Genomic DNA, 18,901 nt, shown 5'->3' with positions numbered 1-18,901 from the left:
CAGCAACCCTCCTCTCCCCTTCCCTCCATCCAGCAACCCTCCTCTCCCCTGCCCTCTCCTCTCCCCTTCTTCCACCATGTCCAGCAACCCTCCTCTCCCCTTCCCTTCATCCAGCAACCCTCCTCTCCCCTTCCCTCCATCCAGCAACCCTCCTCTCCCCTTCTTCCACCATATCCAGCAACCCTCCTCTCCCCTTCTTCCACCATGTCCAGCAACCCTCCTCTCCCCTTCCCTCCATCCAGCAACCCTCCTCTCCCCTGCCCTCTCCTCTCCCCTTCTTCCACCATGTCCAGCAACCCTCCTCTTCCCTCCATCCAGCAACCCTCCTCTCCCCTTCTTCCACCATGTGCAGCAACCCTCCTCTCCCGTCTGCCCTGTTTCCTTCCTGCCCCCCCCCCCCCCGCCGTACCTTTAAATATTATAGTTTTGCTGGAGTCGCGGGCAGCCGGCATTGAAGACATCGGCAGGCTTACGCCGGTTCCAGCAACCTTCCCTCTTCCCTCGTTGCAAGTCGGATAATGGCTCTGCCCTCGTAGATACAGGAAATACGTCAGAAGAGGGCGGAGCCATCATCCGACTTGCAACGAGGGAAGAGGGAAGGTTGCTGGAACCGGCGTAAGCCTGCCGATGTCTTCAATGCCGGCTGCCCGCGACTCCAGCAAAACTGTAATATTTAAAGGTACGGCGGGCGGCGGGGCAGTGGCGGGCTACCCCAAGCCTCTTATACGGGGCGCCTATGGAGATGCACATGGACAGAGGGGAGGGGAGAGAGGAGAAATTGCTGGATATGGATGGATGGAGGGGGCAGGGGAGAGAGGAGCATGGATGGACATGGATGGGAGGACAGGGCCCAGGGAGAGAGGAGAAATTACTGGATATGGATGGATGGAGGCGGGCAGGGGAGAGAGGAGGGTTGCTGGACATGGATGGATGGAGGGGAGGTCAGGGGAGAGAGGAGAATTGCTGGACATGGATGGATGGAGGGGAGGGCAGGGGGAGAGGAGAATTGTTGGATGGAGGGGAGGGAAGAGAAGACAGGAAGGAGATGCACATGGATGGAGGGGAGAGAGAAGAAATGTTGGACATGGATGGAGGGGAGGGAAGAGAGAGGAAGGAGATGAGATGAGGGAAAAGGAAGAGAGGAGAAAACTGCACATGGATGGAGAAAATAGGCAGAAGTTGGATCCACTGGACAGTCAAGACTGCGGAGGACCCAGCTTTTACTTATGGATATAGAGCAAGAAATGAAGAAGAAAGGAGGAAAGTAAAGAAATAAATGGAAAGGAAGCCCTGGAAACGGAGTTAAGAGGACAGATAGCAGCAGAATCAGATACTGGGCCAGCATGATCAGAAAAACACTTATGAAGTGGGTGAAAGATGGGAGAAGAACTTAGGAGACAGGGAGAGATAGAGGGGGGAATGGGAGTGCTGGAAAGGGAATGAGAGGGAGATGGTCAAAGCTAGTAGGTAGATGAATACTAAGGACTAAAGAGTGAGAGAAAAGTGGGGGAAAAAACATAAAATGAAAGATCAGTGCCAGGCAGATGCAGAGAAGGACAGGAAGAAGACAAGAGAAGAACAAAGAAATGGAAAAGCCAACCTGGAAAAGAATTTAGGAGAAAAGTAGATTAGAGACTGGGACCAGCCCAACTAGAAAAATAGAATGCTCAGACAAAGGTAGAAAACAAAGCATTCTTTTTATTTAATGCTTTTTAAGGACTAAGATGTGCCTGCTTTGTGAAATGTACATGTTTTTCCCGTATTGTTGTATTTTGCATAGTACAGGAGAAAATACATTTCTGTTTCTCTTTTACCAGTATTTGTACTGCTTACAGAGTCTGGCTTTCTTGAAGAGATCTATATTTCAGTTTTTGTGGGCATGTTTTTTGTGGTCCCCTATTTTGTATCACATGAGGGTCTGTCCATGTTCTGCATATGTGACTGAGGTGACGGAGTCTGCTAGCGTGTAGTGTTTTGTGTAGGAATGTGTAACAGTCCAGCTTGTTCCATTTTCTAGTAGCAGGTATATTGGTGCTCTAGGGTCCAGGGTATTTTCATAGGTGAATTAGGGCTCTTGTGTGTTAAGTTTTCTGTATAGATTTTGAGTGTCTTTTTATAGGGTTTTGTGTTATTTCATAAAGTGTCTGGCCCTATTGTTTTTGATATGCTGGCTTCATATTCAGCATTTTAGTCTGGCGCGTGTGTGTGTTTTTTAAGTGGCCTTAACGAATATGTATGAGATGTACATATGCAAATGAATATGCAAATGTGCCAAGCCACACCCTTTGCCCCCCCAAAATGAAACAGTCAAACTATGCCCATGTCTGGCGCCTATTTTACAAAGTCTGCTCCCCCAGATGTCAAAACCTAGCTACGCCTCTGTCCCCCCCCCCCCCCCCACACACACACATGATTTCCTATGTTCTTGCTCTGTTCTTCCACCCACTATACAATTGCCATTTGCAAAGGCTCCTGAACAGTCTGAAGGGCATTCAAGGCCATCCGAGACAATAGTTCATAGAAGGAAACCTGGGTTGGCAGGAAAACAATTAAAATCTGTATTGATTTGCCAGAAAACCTAAAGCATTCAAAGCAAGACATGCTATCAGCTCCCAAAAGCAGCAGGTGTTGTGTCATGTGTAGATACCACAGCAGTGTTATTCTGTGGTAAGGTAGTGCTGTCTGTTAGATTCACCCCATCCTCCTCAGGACAAGGTATTATATTTGCCTTCCCTGGACCAGCTGTTCACAGGACCCCTCTTACCACCAGCTTTTTGGAAACCCCAGGCAGCTTATACTCAATTTTCTCATCCAATCTGAAAATGCTATTTGAGGTACTGGAAACGTCTTGTTCAGTGACACTGAATTGGGTTCCGTTCTGCTTGATTGTCATCTTCAGGTTGTCCTGAGCTGCTAACTTCTCATCCACACCTGCAAAAAGAGAACAGGATTTTTACCTAAGCCAGTGGGAGGGGAAAAAAATTCTTCCATATGGATGTGCAGGAGGCAAGTGCCTCTGCCTTCCCCCTCCCCACCACTACCCCACCCCACCCACTCAGGCTGGGGAAAGCTCACGGGGAGGGGGATGCACAACAGAGGATCAGTACATGCTTAGAGCTCTGTACCTTTCAGTAACACATGGATACTGGAGTGGAATAAATGGAATGAGCTGAAGGGTCTCAAGAAGTCTTCTATATGAGGCTGAGCTGCCAAGTTATCCATTCCAGGAGGGAGGCTTTTTGACCAGTCCTGGATTTCTGCAAACCTCATCTGGTGCATTATGGGACCTGCAGCACTGATTTCATTGGATGGAATCATAGACTACAAATGCTACACTGCTTTGGGATGGAAGTTTAAAACCAGGACCAGCCAAAGTCTCCCTCCTGGAATGGGTAACTTGGCCGTTCTGTGTGAGAGCAGACAAGCCCAAGAGGTAACATAGTAGATGATGGCAGAAAAAGACCTGCACGGTCCATCCAGTCTGCCCAACAAGACAAACATATGTGTAAACCTTACCTTGATTTGTACCTGCCTTATTCCGGGCACAGAACGTACAAGTCTGCGCAGCAGTACTTCCCGCCTCCCAACCACCAGTCCCGCTTCCCATCACCGGCTCTGGCACAGACCGTATAAGTCTGCCCTCCACTATCCTCGCCTCCCAACCACCAACCCCTCTTCCCCCCACCTGCTCCGCCACCCAATTTCGGCTAAGCTTCTGAGGATCCATTCCTTCTGCACAGGATTCCTTTATGCATATCCCACGCATGTTTGAATTCCGTTACCGTTTTCATCTCCACCACCTCCCGCGGGAGGGCATTCCAAGCATCCACCATCCTCTCCGTGAAAAAATACTTCCTGACATCTTTCCTGAGGCTGCCCCCCCTTCAACCTCATTTCATGTCCTCTCGTTCTACCACCTTCCCATCTCCAGAAAAGATTTGTTTGCGGATTAATACCTTTCAAATATTTCAACGTCTGTATCATATCACCCCTGTTCCTCCTTTCCTCCAGGGTATACATGTTCAGGTCAGCAAGTCTCTCCTCATACGTCTTGGAACGCAAATCCCGTACCATTCTCATAGCTTTTCTTTGCACCGCTTCCATTTTTTTTAACATCCTTCGCAAGGTACGGCCTCGAAAACTGAACACAATACTCCAGGTGGAGCCTCACCAACAACTTGTACAGGGGCATCAACATTTCCTTTCTTCTGCTGATCACACCTCTCTCTATACAGCCTAACAACCTTCTCGCTACAGCCACCACCTTGTCACACTGTTTCGTCGCCTTCAGACCCTCGGATACTATCACACCAAGATCCCTCTCCCCCTCAGTACCTGTCAGACTCTCACCGCCTAACACATAAGTCTCTCTTGGGTTTCTACTCCCTAAGTGCATCACTTTGCATTTCTTCGCATTGAATTTTAATTGCCAAACCTTAGACCATTCTTCTAGCTTCCTGAGATCCTTTTTCATGCTTTCCACTCCCTCCCGGGTGTCCACTCTGTTGCAAATCTTAGTATCATCCGCAAATAGGCAAACTTTACCTTCTAACCCTACGGCAATGTCACACACAAATATATTGAACAGAATCGGCCCCAGCACCGATCCCTGAGGTACTCCACTACTCACCTTTCCCTCCTCCGAGTGAACTCCATTTACCACCACCCTCTGTCGTCTGTCCGTCAACCAGTTCCTAATCCAGTTCACCACTTCGGGACCTATCTTCAGCCCATCGAGTTTATTTAAGAGCCTCCTGTGGGGAACCGTGTCAAAAGCTTTGCTAAAATCTAAGTAGATTATGTCTAAAGCATGTCGATGATTTAATTTTCCAGTTACCCAATCAAAGAATTCAATGAGATTCGTTTGGCACAATTTCCCTCTGGTAAAACCATGTTGTCTCGGATCTTGCAACTTATTGGCTTACAGGAAATTCACTATCCTTTCCTTCAGCATGGCTTCCATTACTTTTCCAATAACCGAAGTGAGGCTTACCGGCCTGTAGTTTCCAGCTTCTTCCCTATCACCAGTTTTGTAAAGAGGGACCACATCCACCGTTCTCCAATCCCTCGGAACCTCTCCCATCTCCAAGGATTTATTAAACAAATCTTTAAGAGGACCCGCCAGAACCTCTCTGAGCTCCCTCAATATTCTGGGGTGGATCCCGTCCGGTCCCATGGCTTTGTCCACCTTTAGCTTTCCAAGTTGTTCATACACACTCTCTTCCGTGAACGTACACACTCTCTTCCGTGAACGGTGCTCTATCCACTCCATTCTCAGGTGTACTTTTGCCAGTCCCTCTCGGTCCTTCTCCAGGATTTTCTTCAGTGAAAACAGAACAAAAGTATCTATTTAGCAAATTGGCTTTTTCTTCATCATTATCTACATAGCTTTTCACTGTATCTTTTAGTCTCACAATTCCCTTTTTAGTCATTCTCCTTTCACTAATATACCTGAAGAAATTTTTGTCTCCCCTCCTTACGTTTCTAGCCATTTGTTCTTTTCGCTTGCGCCTTCGCCAGACGTATCTCTCTCTTGGCTTCTTCCAGTTTCACCCAGTATTCCTCCCCGTGTTCCTCTTCTTGAGATTTTCTGTATTTCTGGAACGCTAACTCTTTAGCCTTTATTTTCTCAGCCACTTTCTTGGAGAACCATATCGGTTTCCTTTTTCTCTTGCTTTTATTTACTCTCCTTACATAAAGGTCTGTGGCCCTATTTATTACTTCTTTCAGCCTGGACCACTGTCCTTCCACTTCTTGTACGTCCTCCCAGCCCATCAGCTCCTTCCTCAGGTATTCCCCCATTTTACTAAAGTCAGCACGCTTGAAATCCAGGACTTTGAGTTTAGAGTGGCCGCCCACCACTTCAGCCGTCATATCAAACCAAACCGTTTAATGGTCACTGCTTCCCAGGTGTGCACCCACTCGGACATTTGACACACTATCCCCATCTGTGAGCACCAGATCCAGCGTCGCTCCCTCCCTCGTGGGTTCCGTCACCATTTGTCTGAGCAGAGCACTTTGGAAAGCATCCACGATCTCTTTACTTCTTTCCGATTTTTGCAGACGGAACCTTCCAATCTACATCTGGCAGATTGAAATCTCCCATCAACAGAACCTCTTTTTTCTTTCCTAATTTTTGAATATCTGCGATCAGATCTTTATCTAGTTCCTCTAATTGTGTCGGGGGTCATTAGGCAACACCCACGTGGACAGAGGTTCTATCCTCTCTTTTTAAGGTGATCCATATCGCTTCTTCTTTTCCCCAGGTCCCTGTCATTTCAGTCGCCATGATATCATTCTTTACATATAGAGCTACTCCTCCACCTTTACTGTTGGATTATTTGTAGTAAATAATTAGCAGATTTTATACACACAGCTTCAGCTTTAGAAATGTTAATTTCTTTTCTTCATCTCTCTCACATACACCCCAGAATAATTCACTGCTGAGTCACTTTAAAGTTGAAGTAACAAAACATCTGTTTACTCACAGTTTGTAGTTAGATATATATTCAGCAGGCTTATATATACATAATATAATACATTTGGTTTATCAGCTCTTTCCATGTGCTTAGATGGTAATGGATGCTCACACCACAGATCCTCAGGCTAGGAGAGATCATGAGCTCCATGTGCTATGCCTAACCCCCACAGGAAGTTGCATGGGTGTGACCTCTCTAGGCAATTCACATCAGAGGTCACAGAGTAATCACAGAGAAAGAAAAAAACATTGCTGACAGACAATGCATGTAAAACACAATACATTATTCCAACAAACCCCTTCTCATGCATAACTGTCATGCAATTATTAATTCATACAAAGTCCAAGCTTTATTCGCAGATTCTCAAAACGTTCTCTGGGTAACGGTTTGGTCATGATGTCAGCTGTCATCTCACTGGTGTGACAATAGTGTAGACTGATAACCCCTTCTTTCGCCAGCTCTCGCACGTTGTGATATTTCGTTGCGATGTGCTTGGTGCGTGACTGAACCTTGTCATTCTGTGACAGCCTGATGCAGCTCTGATTATCTTCCATTATCTGGATTGGTCTCTGTTCATCTATTCCAAAATCCAGCAAAAGTTTTTCAATCCACATCAGTTCTCTGCATGCTTCTGATACAGCCACATATTCAGCTTCTGTAGAAGACAGACTCACAATACTTTGTTTATGACTGGCCCAAGAAATTTGTACATTTCCATACATAAACACATATCCACTTGTGGATTTATAATCAGAATGATCCCCTGCCCAATCTGAATCACAGTAACATATTAGTTTTGGATTACTATTGGCTGAAATCTTTAATTTACAATCAATGGTACCTTTTAAATACCTTACCATCCTTTTAACTGCAGTCCAATCTGATTTGGTAGGTGAGCTGACCCTTCTGCTCAAAATTCCTACTGCATTTGCTATATCAGCCCTGTATGTGGTAGTCAGATATAAAAGCTTACCTATGGCTGATCTATATTGGATGTTATCTGGTAAAGGTTCTCTTACTGTTTCATCCTTCAGAAAATCAGTGATCATGGGAGTGCTTACAACTTGGGCATCTTGCATACCTAAACTTTCAATAAGCTCATTTATTTTCTGCTTCTGGCTTAGAAGATAAGAACCATCATTTTGTTTCTCAATTTCTATACCAAGATAGTATGACACATTACCAAGTTCTTTTATCTCAACATTCTGGTTTAAATATTTTACAATGTCCTTGTACTCTTGCTCACTTTCGCTTGCAATGAGCAGATCATCAACAAAAGCTAAAATGTATGCATATTGTCCATTTCTGCACCTAGTGTACAAGCATTTATCTGCTTCACCTTGCTTAAATCCTAAATTTGTCAATATTTCATGCAATTTGTCATTCCAACATTTTGCACTTTGCTTTAATCCATAAAGACCTTTGTTTAATTTACACACTAGCTGTCTTTGTTTTGTATTTATGAAACCTGTTGGCTGTTCCATGTACAAGTCTTCAGTTATATCTCCATGAAGAAATGCTGTTTTCACATCAATGTGGTTGACTTGCATGCCTTTTGAGACTGCAGTGCTCAGAAGTGTTCTAATTGTCGTGTGTTTCACTACAGGTGCAAACACTTCATCAAAATCTTCTCCATATTTTTGAAGATATCCCTTTGCGACTAATCTGGCTTTATACCTTTCCACTTTTCCTTGTGCATTCCTTTTTAACTTGAATACCCATTTGCATCCTATAGCTTTCTTGCCAGGAGGTAATTTTGTAAGAATCCAAGTTTTATTTTTATGCAATGAATCAATTTCTTCTTGTGCAGCTTTACGCCATTCAGCAGCTTCTTCTGCTGGCATTTTCTCAATCTCATCCCATGTTAAGGGCTCTTGAGCTTCTGCTGACTTTGTTAGGTAAGACAGTCTTGGGGGTGGAACACCTTTGTTTTCCCTGGATGAGCGTCTGACAACAGGTTGGTCCGACCTTTCCGCATCCTCTAAATCTGAGAGTCCTTCTCCAATTGATTCCCCTTCTCCAACTGTACTGTCTTCTTCAATGATCCTTTCTGTGTCTGCTTCCTCTGCCTGTTCCTCGTTAGATACAGATGAGTTGCTTTCAGACATCTGCCTTGGTATGGCATTTATATACACTGGCATGTCTATTATGGTTCTAGTTTCATATTCTGGATGATAAGGCTCATCTGGGATAATCCAGCCTTTATCAACCCTTTTGTTTTCATCAAAATATGTAACATGTCTTATGCCAACAATGCCAGTTTTCAGATTCAAAATTCTATATCCTTTGTGTCCTGGAGCATAGCCAACTAAAATGCCCCTTTCTGTTGTGGAATCCAGTTTATGCCTTCTTTGCTTTGGTACATGAGCATATGCTGTACTTCCAAATGTTCTTATGTGTGACAGGTTTGGCTTCCTACCATGCCATGTCTCATGTGGTGTGCGCTCAGCGCCTTTAGTTGGCATTCTGTTTTGTAGGTACACTGCTGTGAGAATGGCTTCCCCCCATAGTCTTTTAGGGAGATTGCTATCTGACAGCATACATCTGGTCATTTCCACAAGTGACCTAAATTTTCTCTCTGCAACAGAATTTTGCTCTGGTGTATAAGCTACTGTTGTGATATGCTGAATGCCTTCTTGTTCTAGAAATGTGCGCATGCTTTGTGAAGTGAACTCACCACCATTGTCGGTCTGAAGAACCTTTGGTTTTCTTTCAAATTTATTGCTCACCATGGCTACGTATTTCTTCAGCATGTCTGTGACTTGACTTTTTTCTTTCAGCAAATAGGCCACACAGTATCTAGAGAAATCATCCAAGAATATTAGCACAAATCTGTTATTTCCCAATGATGGGATATTAAACGGTCCACATAAGTCACTGTGTATTAAGTCCAGTACTTTATTACTCCTACTTCCTGTGTATGCAGGAAATGAGGGTCTCACACCCTTTTGAGTAACACAGTCTATGCATTTCTCCATTTTACCAGTATCTGCACTTATTTCAATGCCTGTAGCAAGTTGCTTACTGTAAAGATCCTGGATCACCTTAAAATCACGATGTCCCAGGCGGCGGTGCCAGATATCCAGACTACATTTACCATCATTCTTCCTTACTTGCGCCATATGTGAGGCTTCACCTGAAATGCTCAGTTTATAAATATCATTATGCATAAAAGCTTCAGCATACACTTCATCATTTTTAGAGATTGTGCACTTACTGTTTTCAAAATGAATCACAAATCCCTTCTTATCTAATGTAGATACACTAAGCATATTGCAAACTGCTTGGGGAATATACAAGACATCACTTACAGGAATTTCTTTAACTTCATTAGACTCTTTGCATTTTAAGAATCCAATGCCTTTTGCTTGGATCTTAGCAGTCCCTGCGTTTGCAGTATTAAGAATACCTTCTTCTGGACACATTTCCTGAAAGAAATCCTTACAATTGGTTAAATGGCATGTGCTCCCCGAATCCAAAATCCAAGTACTTTCATTTGAATTATTATTTACCATAGTCAAAGATTTTTCTGCCATTAGAAAGCTCTTATGTTTATCATTGTCCTTTGTACATTTCCTGCTTGGAAAATTCTTTTGTTCCATTGGCTTAGGTGAGCTAGAGGGGGTGTTTTGTGTTTCCTTACACCATTTAGATACATGTTCCTCCTTTCCACATGAGTAGCAAATCAGCTTGCCCTTGGGTGGAGTTTTCCCATAGCTCCGCCTTCCTCTATTCTTTGCCAAGAAATTTGTTTCATTTCTCTCTGACTGTCTTTGAGAACACATCTCCTCAAAATCATTAATTATGCATTCCTGCCTCAGTTTTGATGCTGCCTGTTCAAAAGATTGCCCTTCAATGGCTTCATTTACAGACCTAAAAACATCAAACTTCTTTGATAGTGAGGTAAAAAGAAATGCTCTTTTCAATGCATCACACATGGGAATTCCAGAAAGTTCTAGCTTTTGAAATGAAGACATAAGATGCATAATGTGATCATTACACTTACTTTTATCCCTTAATTTGGTTTCATTCAACTCTGCCAACCAAATTGGTTGCTGTTTTGCATATGTAGTTGCATACATAGTTCTCAGTTTATCTAAAATTTCCTTTGCTGTATCTTTTGCCTCCACCAATATGGCTTGTTTCTCTGAGAGAGCTTCAAAAAACATGCACTTCACATAATAGTTTGCATTGTCCCATTCAGCCATATTTTCAGCTGTTCTGTTTTGGTCTAAACATATGCTTAATTTCTTTGCTTGAAGGAGACATCCGAATCTTAGCTCCCATTGCTTATAATTATGTTCAGTTAATTTAGGCACCTTGAGAGAGTGGAAAAATGGTGAATTTCCTCCCTCAGCCATTTGCTTTCTGTTTGGTGTGTGGGGGGGAGAGAGAGACAGACTGAATCTTTCTTTTAAAACTTAAGAGAAAAATTTGGCTTTTTCACTGCCTGGTAATATTTCTCTTCTTCCTTTTTCAATTCCTGGGCTGGGCCCATAACCCTTTTGTTGGATTATTTGTAGTAAATAATTAGCAGATTTTATACACACAGCTTCAGCTTTAGAAATGTTAATTTCTTTTCTTCATCTCTCTCACATACACCCCAGAATAATTCACTGCTGAGTCACTTTAAAGTTGAAGTAACAAAACATCTGTTTACTCACAGTTTGTAGTTAGATATATATTCAGCAGGCTTATATATACATAATATAATACATTTGGTTTATCAGCTCTTTCCATGTGCTTAGATGGTAATGGATGCTCACACCACAGATCCTCAGCTTAGGAGAGATCATGAGCTCCATGTGCTGGCTGTTCCTAATCCCCACAGGAAGTTGCATGGGTGTGACCTCTCTAGGCAATTCACATCAGAGGTCACAGAGTAATCACAGAGAAAGAAAAAAACATTGCTGACAGACAATGCATGTAAAACACAATACATTATTCCAACATTTACAACCCTCTCTATCCTTCCTAAATAGATTATAGCCTGGTATGTTTGCATCCCATTCATGGGAACCATTGAGCCACGTCTCCGTGATTGCAACAACGTCTAAGTCTGCCTCCAACATCAGGGCTTGAAGGTCATGTACTTTATTGCTTAGACTACGAGCATTTGTGGCTTATAACCTTCATACTCACAATGTGCCTCATCTCATCACCATTTAAAAACAGGGAAAGAGCTTTAATGCACTTAGGTTAGTGTTACTGATTAGCTCCTTTTCCGTCATCCAGGCCTGGTTCCACTGAGGCTTTAACTAAGAAAAGGGAGACAAGTCCATGAAGGCAACAGATAAAACCAGGCCTGGATCAACAATTGCCAAGTTCCTTGTATTCAGATGTGCCATCTATGCTGGTGAAGCTAACTTTTGGAAATGATTGGGCTGCTAGATACAACCGAAAGTCACTTCCCTGGACACAATGAAGGAGCTGGTTCAGTTTGGTACAAAGCGACTCATTTTCTTGAGTACGAGCAAGACCACAAACCCCTTTGTGCAAAATCTGAGCATTCAGCCCTATGCCTAGAATGGTTACAATAAGGCTGCCAACTAGATCCAGTTGATTCAGTCCTGGGTTTACCCCGTTATAGCTTTGCATTTCTTAGGGAAAGGAGGACACATGCCCCGCCCCATGTCACGCCCTGTCATGCCCATGTCATGCCCCACCCCATCACGCCCTTGATCCACCCCCTGTCACATATTCCCCTCCCTCCTGTCACACACCCCGTCACCCCAAAGGCAGAAGAGGTCACTAGACCACCATAGTAACATAGTAAATGACGGCAGAAAAAGACCTGCATGGTCCATCCAGTCTGCCCAACAAGACAAACTCATATGTGCTACTTTTTGTGTATACCCTACTTTGATTTGTACCTGTCCTCTTCAGGGCACAGACCGTATAAGTCTGTCCAGCACTATCCCCGCCTCCCAACCACCAGCCCCGCCTCCCACCACTGGCTCTGGCACAGACCATATAAGTCTGCCCAGCACTATCCTCGCCTCCCACCACCGGCTGGCTCTGCCACCCAATCTCGGCTAAGCTCCTTAGGATCCATTCCTTCTGAATAGGATTCCTTTATGTTTATCCCACGCGTGTTTGAATTCTGTTACTGTTTTCATTTCCACCACGTCCCGCGGGAGGGCATTCCAAGCATCCACTACTCTCTCCGTGAAAAAATACTTCCTGACATTTTTCTTGAGTTTGCCCCCCTTCAATCGCATTTCATGTCCTCTCATTCTACTGCCTTCGCGCCTCCGGAAAAGGTTCGTTTGCGGATTAATACTTTTCAAATATTTGAACGTCTGTATCATATCACCCCTGTTTCTCCTTTCTTCCAGAGTATACATGTTCAGGTCATCAAGTCTCTCCTCATACGTCTTGTAACGCAAATCCCTTACCATTCTCGTAGCTTTTCTTTGCACCGCTTCAATTCTTTTTACATCCTTTGCAAGGTACGGCCTCCAAAACTGAACACAATACTCTAGGTGGGGCCTCACCAACGACTTATACAGGGGCATCAACACCTCCTTTCTTCTGCTGGTCACACCTCTCTCTATACAGCCTAACAACCTTCTAGCTACGGCCACCGCCTTGTCACACTGTTTCGTCACCTTCAGATCCTCAGATACTATCACCCCAAGATCCCTCTCCCCGTCCGTACCTAACAGATTCTCCCCGCCTAACACATACATCTCCCGAGGGTTTCTATTCCCTAAGTGCATCACTTTGCATTTCTTCGCATTGAATTTTAATTGCCAAACCTTAGACCATTCTTCTAGCTTCCTCAGATCCTTTTTCATGTTTTCCACTCCCTCCCGGGTGTCCACTCTGTTGCAGATCTTAGTATCATCCGCAAATAGGCAAACTTTACCTTCTAACCCTTCGGCAATGTCACTCACAAATATATTGAACAGAATCGGTCCCAGCACCGATCCCTGAGGCACACCACTACTCACCTTTCCCTCCTCCGAGCGAATTCCATTTACCACCACCCTCTGGCTTCTGTCCGTCAACCAATTCCTAATCCAGTTCACCACTTCGGGTCCAGGGCAGTAGTAAGTAAGGGGAGGGGAAGCTAGCAATCTGCTCATTTGTCCGGATTTGTCCGGATTTCTGGACAAACGGGCAGGCTGGCGGGTGGGCCGTCCCGCCCACCAGCCTGCCCGTTTGTCCAGAAATCCGGACAAACAGGCAGATTGGCAAAACCCGCCCGGTTGCCCGGACATGTCCTCAAAAAGAAGACATGTCCGGGTAAATCCGTACATATGGTAACCCTAGTTACAATAAGGCACCAACTAGATCCAGTTCATTCACTCCTGGGTTAACCCCTTTATAGCTTTGCATTTCTTAGGGAATGCAATGGGGGGGAACCCAGGACTGGATCAACCTTCTTACAATTTCTGTTTTAGGTGCAGATTTCCCCAATCCCTCTCCTTTACAATTGGTACCACACCCATACAATCAGCTTTTCATATTCCACATTAGGTGAAAGCTGCTGTGGAAAAAAGATTACAAGTAAAACAGCAGCACCCTGATGATTACAAACAGAGCGCTTGAAGAGCACAATCTAATCAGCTTCGCCTCCCTAACAGCTGGGTCGTTATTAGGACACTCCGTACCTTGTTAGAAGGAAATGTGACAGACACTGTTCTAAGAAGGACCACCTCCAACTTATACAAAACGTGGGTTTCTTATTCCTTAGTCCCCCTAGTAGTAACTTACAGGGGGAGCCACAGCTGCACCCCGTCTGTTTCCAATGCCCTGGAATGAGGTGTCAGAGAGGTAGAAAATACCCACTGGTGCTGTCACTCCAAAGGAGGAAGGTGTTACCACATTTAATCAAATTCCCTCTGCGAGGTTGTGGGATAAAGAAAGCCCACCATCCCCTACAAAGCATGCACCAGCCCTGCAAACAAGAGATACGTTTTGTTTCTTATTCTGCACTGAGTAGACTAGATCCAGCTCACCCATTACTTCCATGAACTTGTCATAGTTCTCAGTGTGATCCAACTTCCAGGTCCCATCAAAAGCCATGCTGGAGAGTGAGTGAGAGGAAGCCGGGCTCAACCTGAGATGAAGAGTCCCTGCTCAGCTGCAATTTATACACTCACTTATCTGAGCTCCCATCAAGCTGCTGAGGTGGCTGGCTAAAGTTCAGGGTGAGGTTACCTGCCCTGGTGCCCACCCATTGACCCCACGCAGAGCTTAAAGCCTAGTACCTGCTGTTCTGGGAGGGTGATGTTCTTTATAGTAACTACAGCTTAGATGCTCCAGGAGAGGGAAGAAAGGCTTCCAGGTCCCTGGCATGTGCAGTCCTGCTCACTGTATGGCAGGCAGCCACTCCTCTCTGCCCTGCAACCAGCTCTCCTGCCTTTCACCTTGTCCCTTCAAAAGGTCCTGCCTGTTCCTTCCCACCCAGGAGGAAAGGAGAGGCACAAGACCACTTCCCAGCTCTCTCACCTTTAAAATGTTCCCTGGTTTCAGGGACAGATTTAAACGAGAAAGAAAGTAGAACTGGCTGAATTTTCTTCCTACAGGTGCTTAATGAATCCCCAATAAATAAACAAGGGAAAGAAAAACTGAAAATCGTGATAAAGAGGGAAAAGTTGATATTTGTAGTAAGGTTAGCACCTGAGTGTTGCTTCTGGAAATGTAGCCCTTTTCACAGCAGGAGAACTGCATAGGCAAATGAAAAACACTGCCCTACCAAACCAGGGAGTACACATGTGGATAAAGATGAGCCGGTTGATGTAGTATATCTAGATTTTCAGAAAGCTTTTGATAAATGTTCCACATGAGAGACAAAATTCCAGGTTTGGAACGCCATGGTCAGGTTCAGGGGTATATGTTCAGACAAATCCGCCGGTAAGCGGAGAACTCAAACGTCCCACGGGAGAACACAGGTAAAGGAGAAAGTGGGATGTTTGACCACGGAGATACAAAGACCTGGAGAGATGGATCTTAAAAGCACTTGTTTATTGATGAAAAAAGACTCGTATTATTTTATAAGTCTTTATCTTGGAATTTTTTTTATTATAAATTGTTTTAGCATTTTCTATTCTAGTTTTACATCCTAGTTTTGAACTACATATAGTTTTTGCTCTTACCTAATATTTATGTGTATATATGTGTTTTGTAAACTCCTGATGCAGGCCTAATGGCCGAAACACAACAGTTGTGTCGCGTCTTTTTTCATCAATAAACAAGTGCTTTTAAGATCCATCTCTCCAGGTCTTTGTATCTCCGTGGTCAAACATCCCACTTTCTCCTTTACCACATGAGAGACTCCTGAGAATATTAAAGAGTCAAGGGATAGGAGGCAATATTCTGGTCTGGATTAAAAATTGGTTATTAGAAAACAGAGTGTAGGGTTAAATAGTCATTTATTTAAGATCATGTCATGACTGCATCATAACAACACTCTGTAAGCCACATTGAGCCTGCAAAAAGGTGGGATAATGTGGGGTACAAATGCAATAAATAATAATAATAATTTATCTCAATGGAGGAGGGTGAACAGTGGAGTGCCGCAGGGTTCAGTACTGGAACCGGTGCTATTTAACATATTTATAAATGAAATGGAAATTGCAACGACGAATGAGGTGATTAAATTTGCAGACGACACAAAACTATTCAAGATTGTTAAAACACGTGCGGACTGTGAAATATTGCAGGAAGAGCTTTGAAAATTGGAAGACTGGGCGTCCAAATGGCAGGTGACATTTAATTTGGACAAATGCAAAGTAATGCACATTGGAAAGAATAATCCGAATCATAGTTACCTGATGCTAGGGTCTACTTTGGGGGTCAGCAATCAAGAAAAAGATCTAGGTGTCATTGTAGACAACACACTGAAATCTTCTGCTCAGTGTGCAGCGGTGGCCAAAAAAGCAAATAAGATGCTAGGAATTATTAGGAAAGGAATGGTAAATAAGACCAAATATACTATAATGCCTTTGTATCGCTCCATGGTGCATCCGCACCTTGAGTATAGCATCAGTTCTGGTCGCTGTATCTCAAAAAAGATATAGTGGAATTAGAAAAGGTTCAAAGAAGAGCGACCAAAATGATAAAGGGGATGGAACTCCTCCCGTATGAGGAAAGGCTAAAGAGGTTAGGGCTGTTCAGCTTGGAAAAGAGACGGGTGAGGGGAAATATGATTGAGGTCTACAAAATCTTGAGTGGTGTAGAACGAGTAGAAGTATATCAATTTTTTACTTGTTCTAAAAGTACAAAGACTAGGGGATCCTCGAGGAAGTTTCATGGAAATAGTTTTTCATTCAACAAATAGTTAAGCTCTGGAACTCTTTGCTGGAGGATGTGGTAACAGCGATTAGCGTATCTGGGTTTAAAAAGATTTGGGCAAGTTCCTGGAAGAAAAGCCCGTAGTCTGCTATTGAGACAGACATGGAAAGCAACTGCTTGCCCTACGATTTGTAGCATGGAATGTTGCCATGATTTGGGTTTCTGTCAGGTCCTTGTGATTTGGCTTGACCACTGTTGGAAACAGGATACTGGGCTAGATGGGCCATTGGTCTGACCCAGTATGGCTACCCTTATGTTCTTATGTTATGTTCTTATGTACAGTGACCTGATACTGATGGGGCAATGTACAACTCAGCTTGGCACTACAGGGTACCCCATACTCACTGTGCCAGGTACTATACATTCTGGGGCTAAAGTGATCCTCATTGGCTCTACAGTAACTCCATACCCACAGTACAGTCAAACAGTAAGGCAAATAGATGAGTCTTTCAACACTCAGTCACACATGTTGGAAGATTCATCCATTTGCCTTACTGTTTGGGCTCCGTGAAGCTTCCTCTGTTCCTCCACTTTGGTGATTTCTCCCATATCCACAATGCCATGTGCTACTCAACCTGGCACCCCTGGTGCTATTATGTTCTCATCCTCAGGCTGGGTGGAGACAGGCAGGGTTGAGAACCCTATGCTCATAGTACTATGAGGGGCTGAGGCTGGCAGAACCAGTGATACTCAACCAAGAAGCAGGAGCAAAGTGGGCACTGTGGAGACTTCAATATCTTTCTTCCAGGAGTATCAGGGAAACAGGGGCAACAACTAAGTATTTGGTCATGAAATTAGCTCCTATTGGAACAGGCTTTTCTTTCATTTGAAGGTTTAGTTCATAAATCACAGAAAAGATTATTGGATTAAACTCAAAGAAGCGAAGAGGGAAATACGGCTAGCGAAAGCGCGAGCGGAAGAAAAAATGGCTAAAGATGTAAAGAGAGGTGGCAAGACCTTTCTCAGATATATTGGAGAAAGGAGAAAAGATAGGAATGGAATTGCGAGACTGAAAGATTATGAGAATGGCTACGTGGAGAGCGTTCAAGATAAAGCGAACGTATAAAAGCTGCCGACGAGACGAGGGGAGTCTCTCCTTCGGCAACGAGCGGTGCAGGAGTTTCCCAGCCCTCCCCCCCTGTTCACGCGTCCCAGGATGGGTGTTGGGTACACAGGGCCACGGTTATAGAGGCTCAGGGTCCCAGCAGCTTGTAGATTTACTATTAAGTTGAGATACCCACTGTTGATTGAGTTCTTAATTCTTGGGTCCCCCATGCTACGGCTACAGAGTCTTGGGGGTTCGCCTGCATGCACTGTTACTGTTAGGTTATAATACTCACTGTTAAGTGGAATGTTAATTCTCTGTGCTACAGCGCTACTATAGAGATTGTTGGGGATTGCCAGTAATGTTAACTTGCGGTACCCACCGGTGATTGATTTGCCATTTCTTTGCATTACCATGTTCTCTAGAAATTGTTGTGCTGTTAGGACTGCGGGGAAGGAGGGGGTCACGGGGAGGCTAGGGGAATTGCTGTTATTTGTCTCCCTATAGGCGTGTTATGAACAACCATTGTAGACTGTCACACCAGCGGAGGCACCCGAGCTTGGAAATTCTGGGATGTGCTGGAACAACAGGTGAAAGGAAGATCAGCCGTTTCAGGCAAGGGACAGGAACTCTCACTGGTGGCAGACTAATCACCTCGCTGGCTATACATGGCAGGTGGAACACTGGTCGGGGAGTGCAGTCCCAAGCACACGGACACTCGGCCACACTGGGGGCGGAGTCATGGCTGGCCGACACGTAGGGCGGTGATGCAGGCTCTCTAGCTGGAAAGGCATGGCGGAGGGCAGAAGTATGTACAACGTCAAGCACAAGGCTCAGTTGCTTCCTAGGGATTGTTTAATGTGTTTTCAATAAAGCTGTGGCCATTTATTCCCAAAAAGAAAATCTGTCTCATGCTTGATCTGTGAGTGCGTGAAGGGGAAGAGCAAGGGGGAGGGGGTGAGAGGGTGTGCAGCCTGCCTATGTTATTGTTAAGTCCTGTCTGGTGGGTGTCAAAATATTTAATCATTTTGACTTCAAAGGTCTTGCGTTCCTGTATTGTTTTAAAGTTTCC

At 44.3% G+C, this 18,901-nt stretch overlaps 1 protein-coding gene across 5 annotated transcripts in view; it reads right to left on the bottom strand.

Moving 5' to 3' along the window:
* The window catches only part of LOC115462820 (fatty acid-binding protein, intestinal-like), a 59,864-nt gene that overhangs the window by 16,222 nt on the left and 24,741 nt on the right, over nucleotides 1-18,901 (bottom strand). Inside the window, exons 1-2 of one of the 5 annotated variants that reach the window (XR_003940959.1) lie at nucleotides 14,447-14,639; nucleotides 2,765-2,931 (exon numbers count right to left, since the gene is read on the bottom strand). The exons of 1 other annotated variant lie outside the window; for it this stretch is intronic. Coding sequence is in view for 3 of the 4 variants with exons in the window: in XM_030192843.1 (XP_030048703.1) it covers nucleotides 2,765-2,931; nucleotides 14,699-14,786 (255 nt within the window). In the remaining variant the exon portion in view is untranslated. Of the gene's footprint in view, nucleotides 1-2,764; nucleotides 2,932-14,446; nucleotides 14,640-14,698; nucleotides 14,822-18,901 lie in introns of those variants that run through there. 3 more of the 5 variants (XM_030192843.1, XM_030192844.1, XM_030192845.1) reach the window with 3 other exon arrangements.

This window comes from Microcaecilia unicolor, chromosome 2 (genome assembly GCF_901765095.1).
Source record: "Microcaecilia unicolor chromosome 2, aMicUni1.1, whole genome shotgun sequence".
Classification (NCBI taxonomy): domain Eukaryota; kingdom Metazoa; phylum Chordata; class Amphibia; order Gymnophiona; family Siphonopidae; genus Microcaecilia; species Microcaecilia unicolor.
The sequence above is the reverse complement of the archived record's forward strand: the minus strand, read 5'-3'. Positions and strand labels throughout refer to the sequence as shown.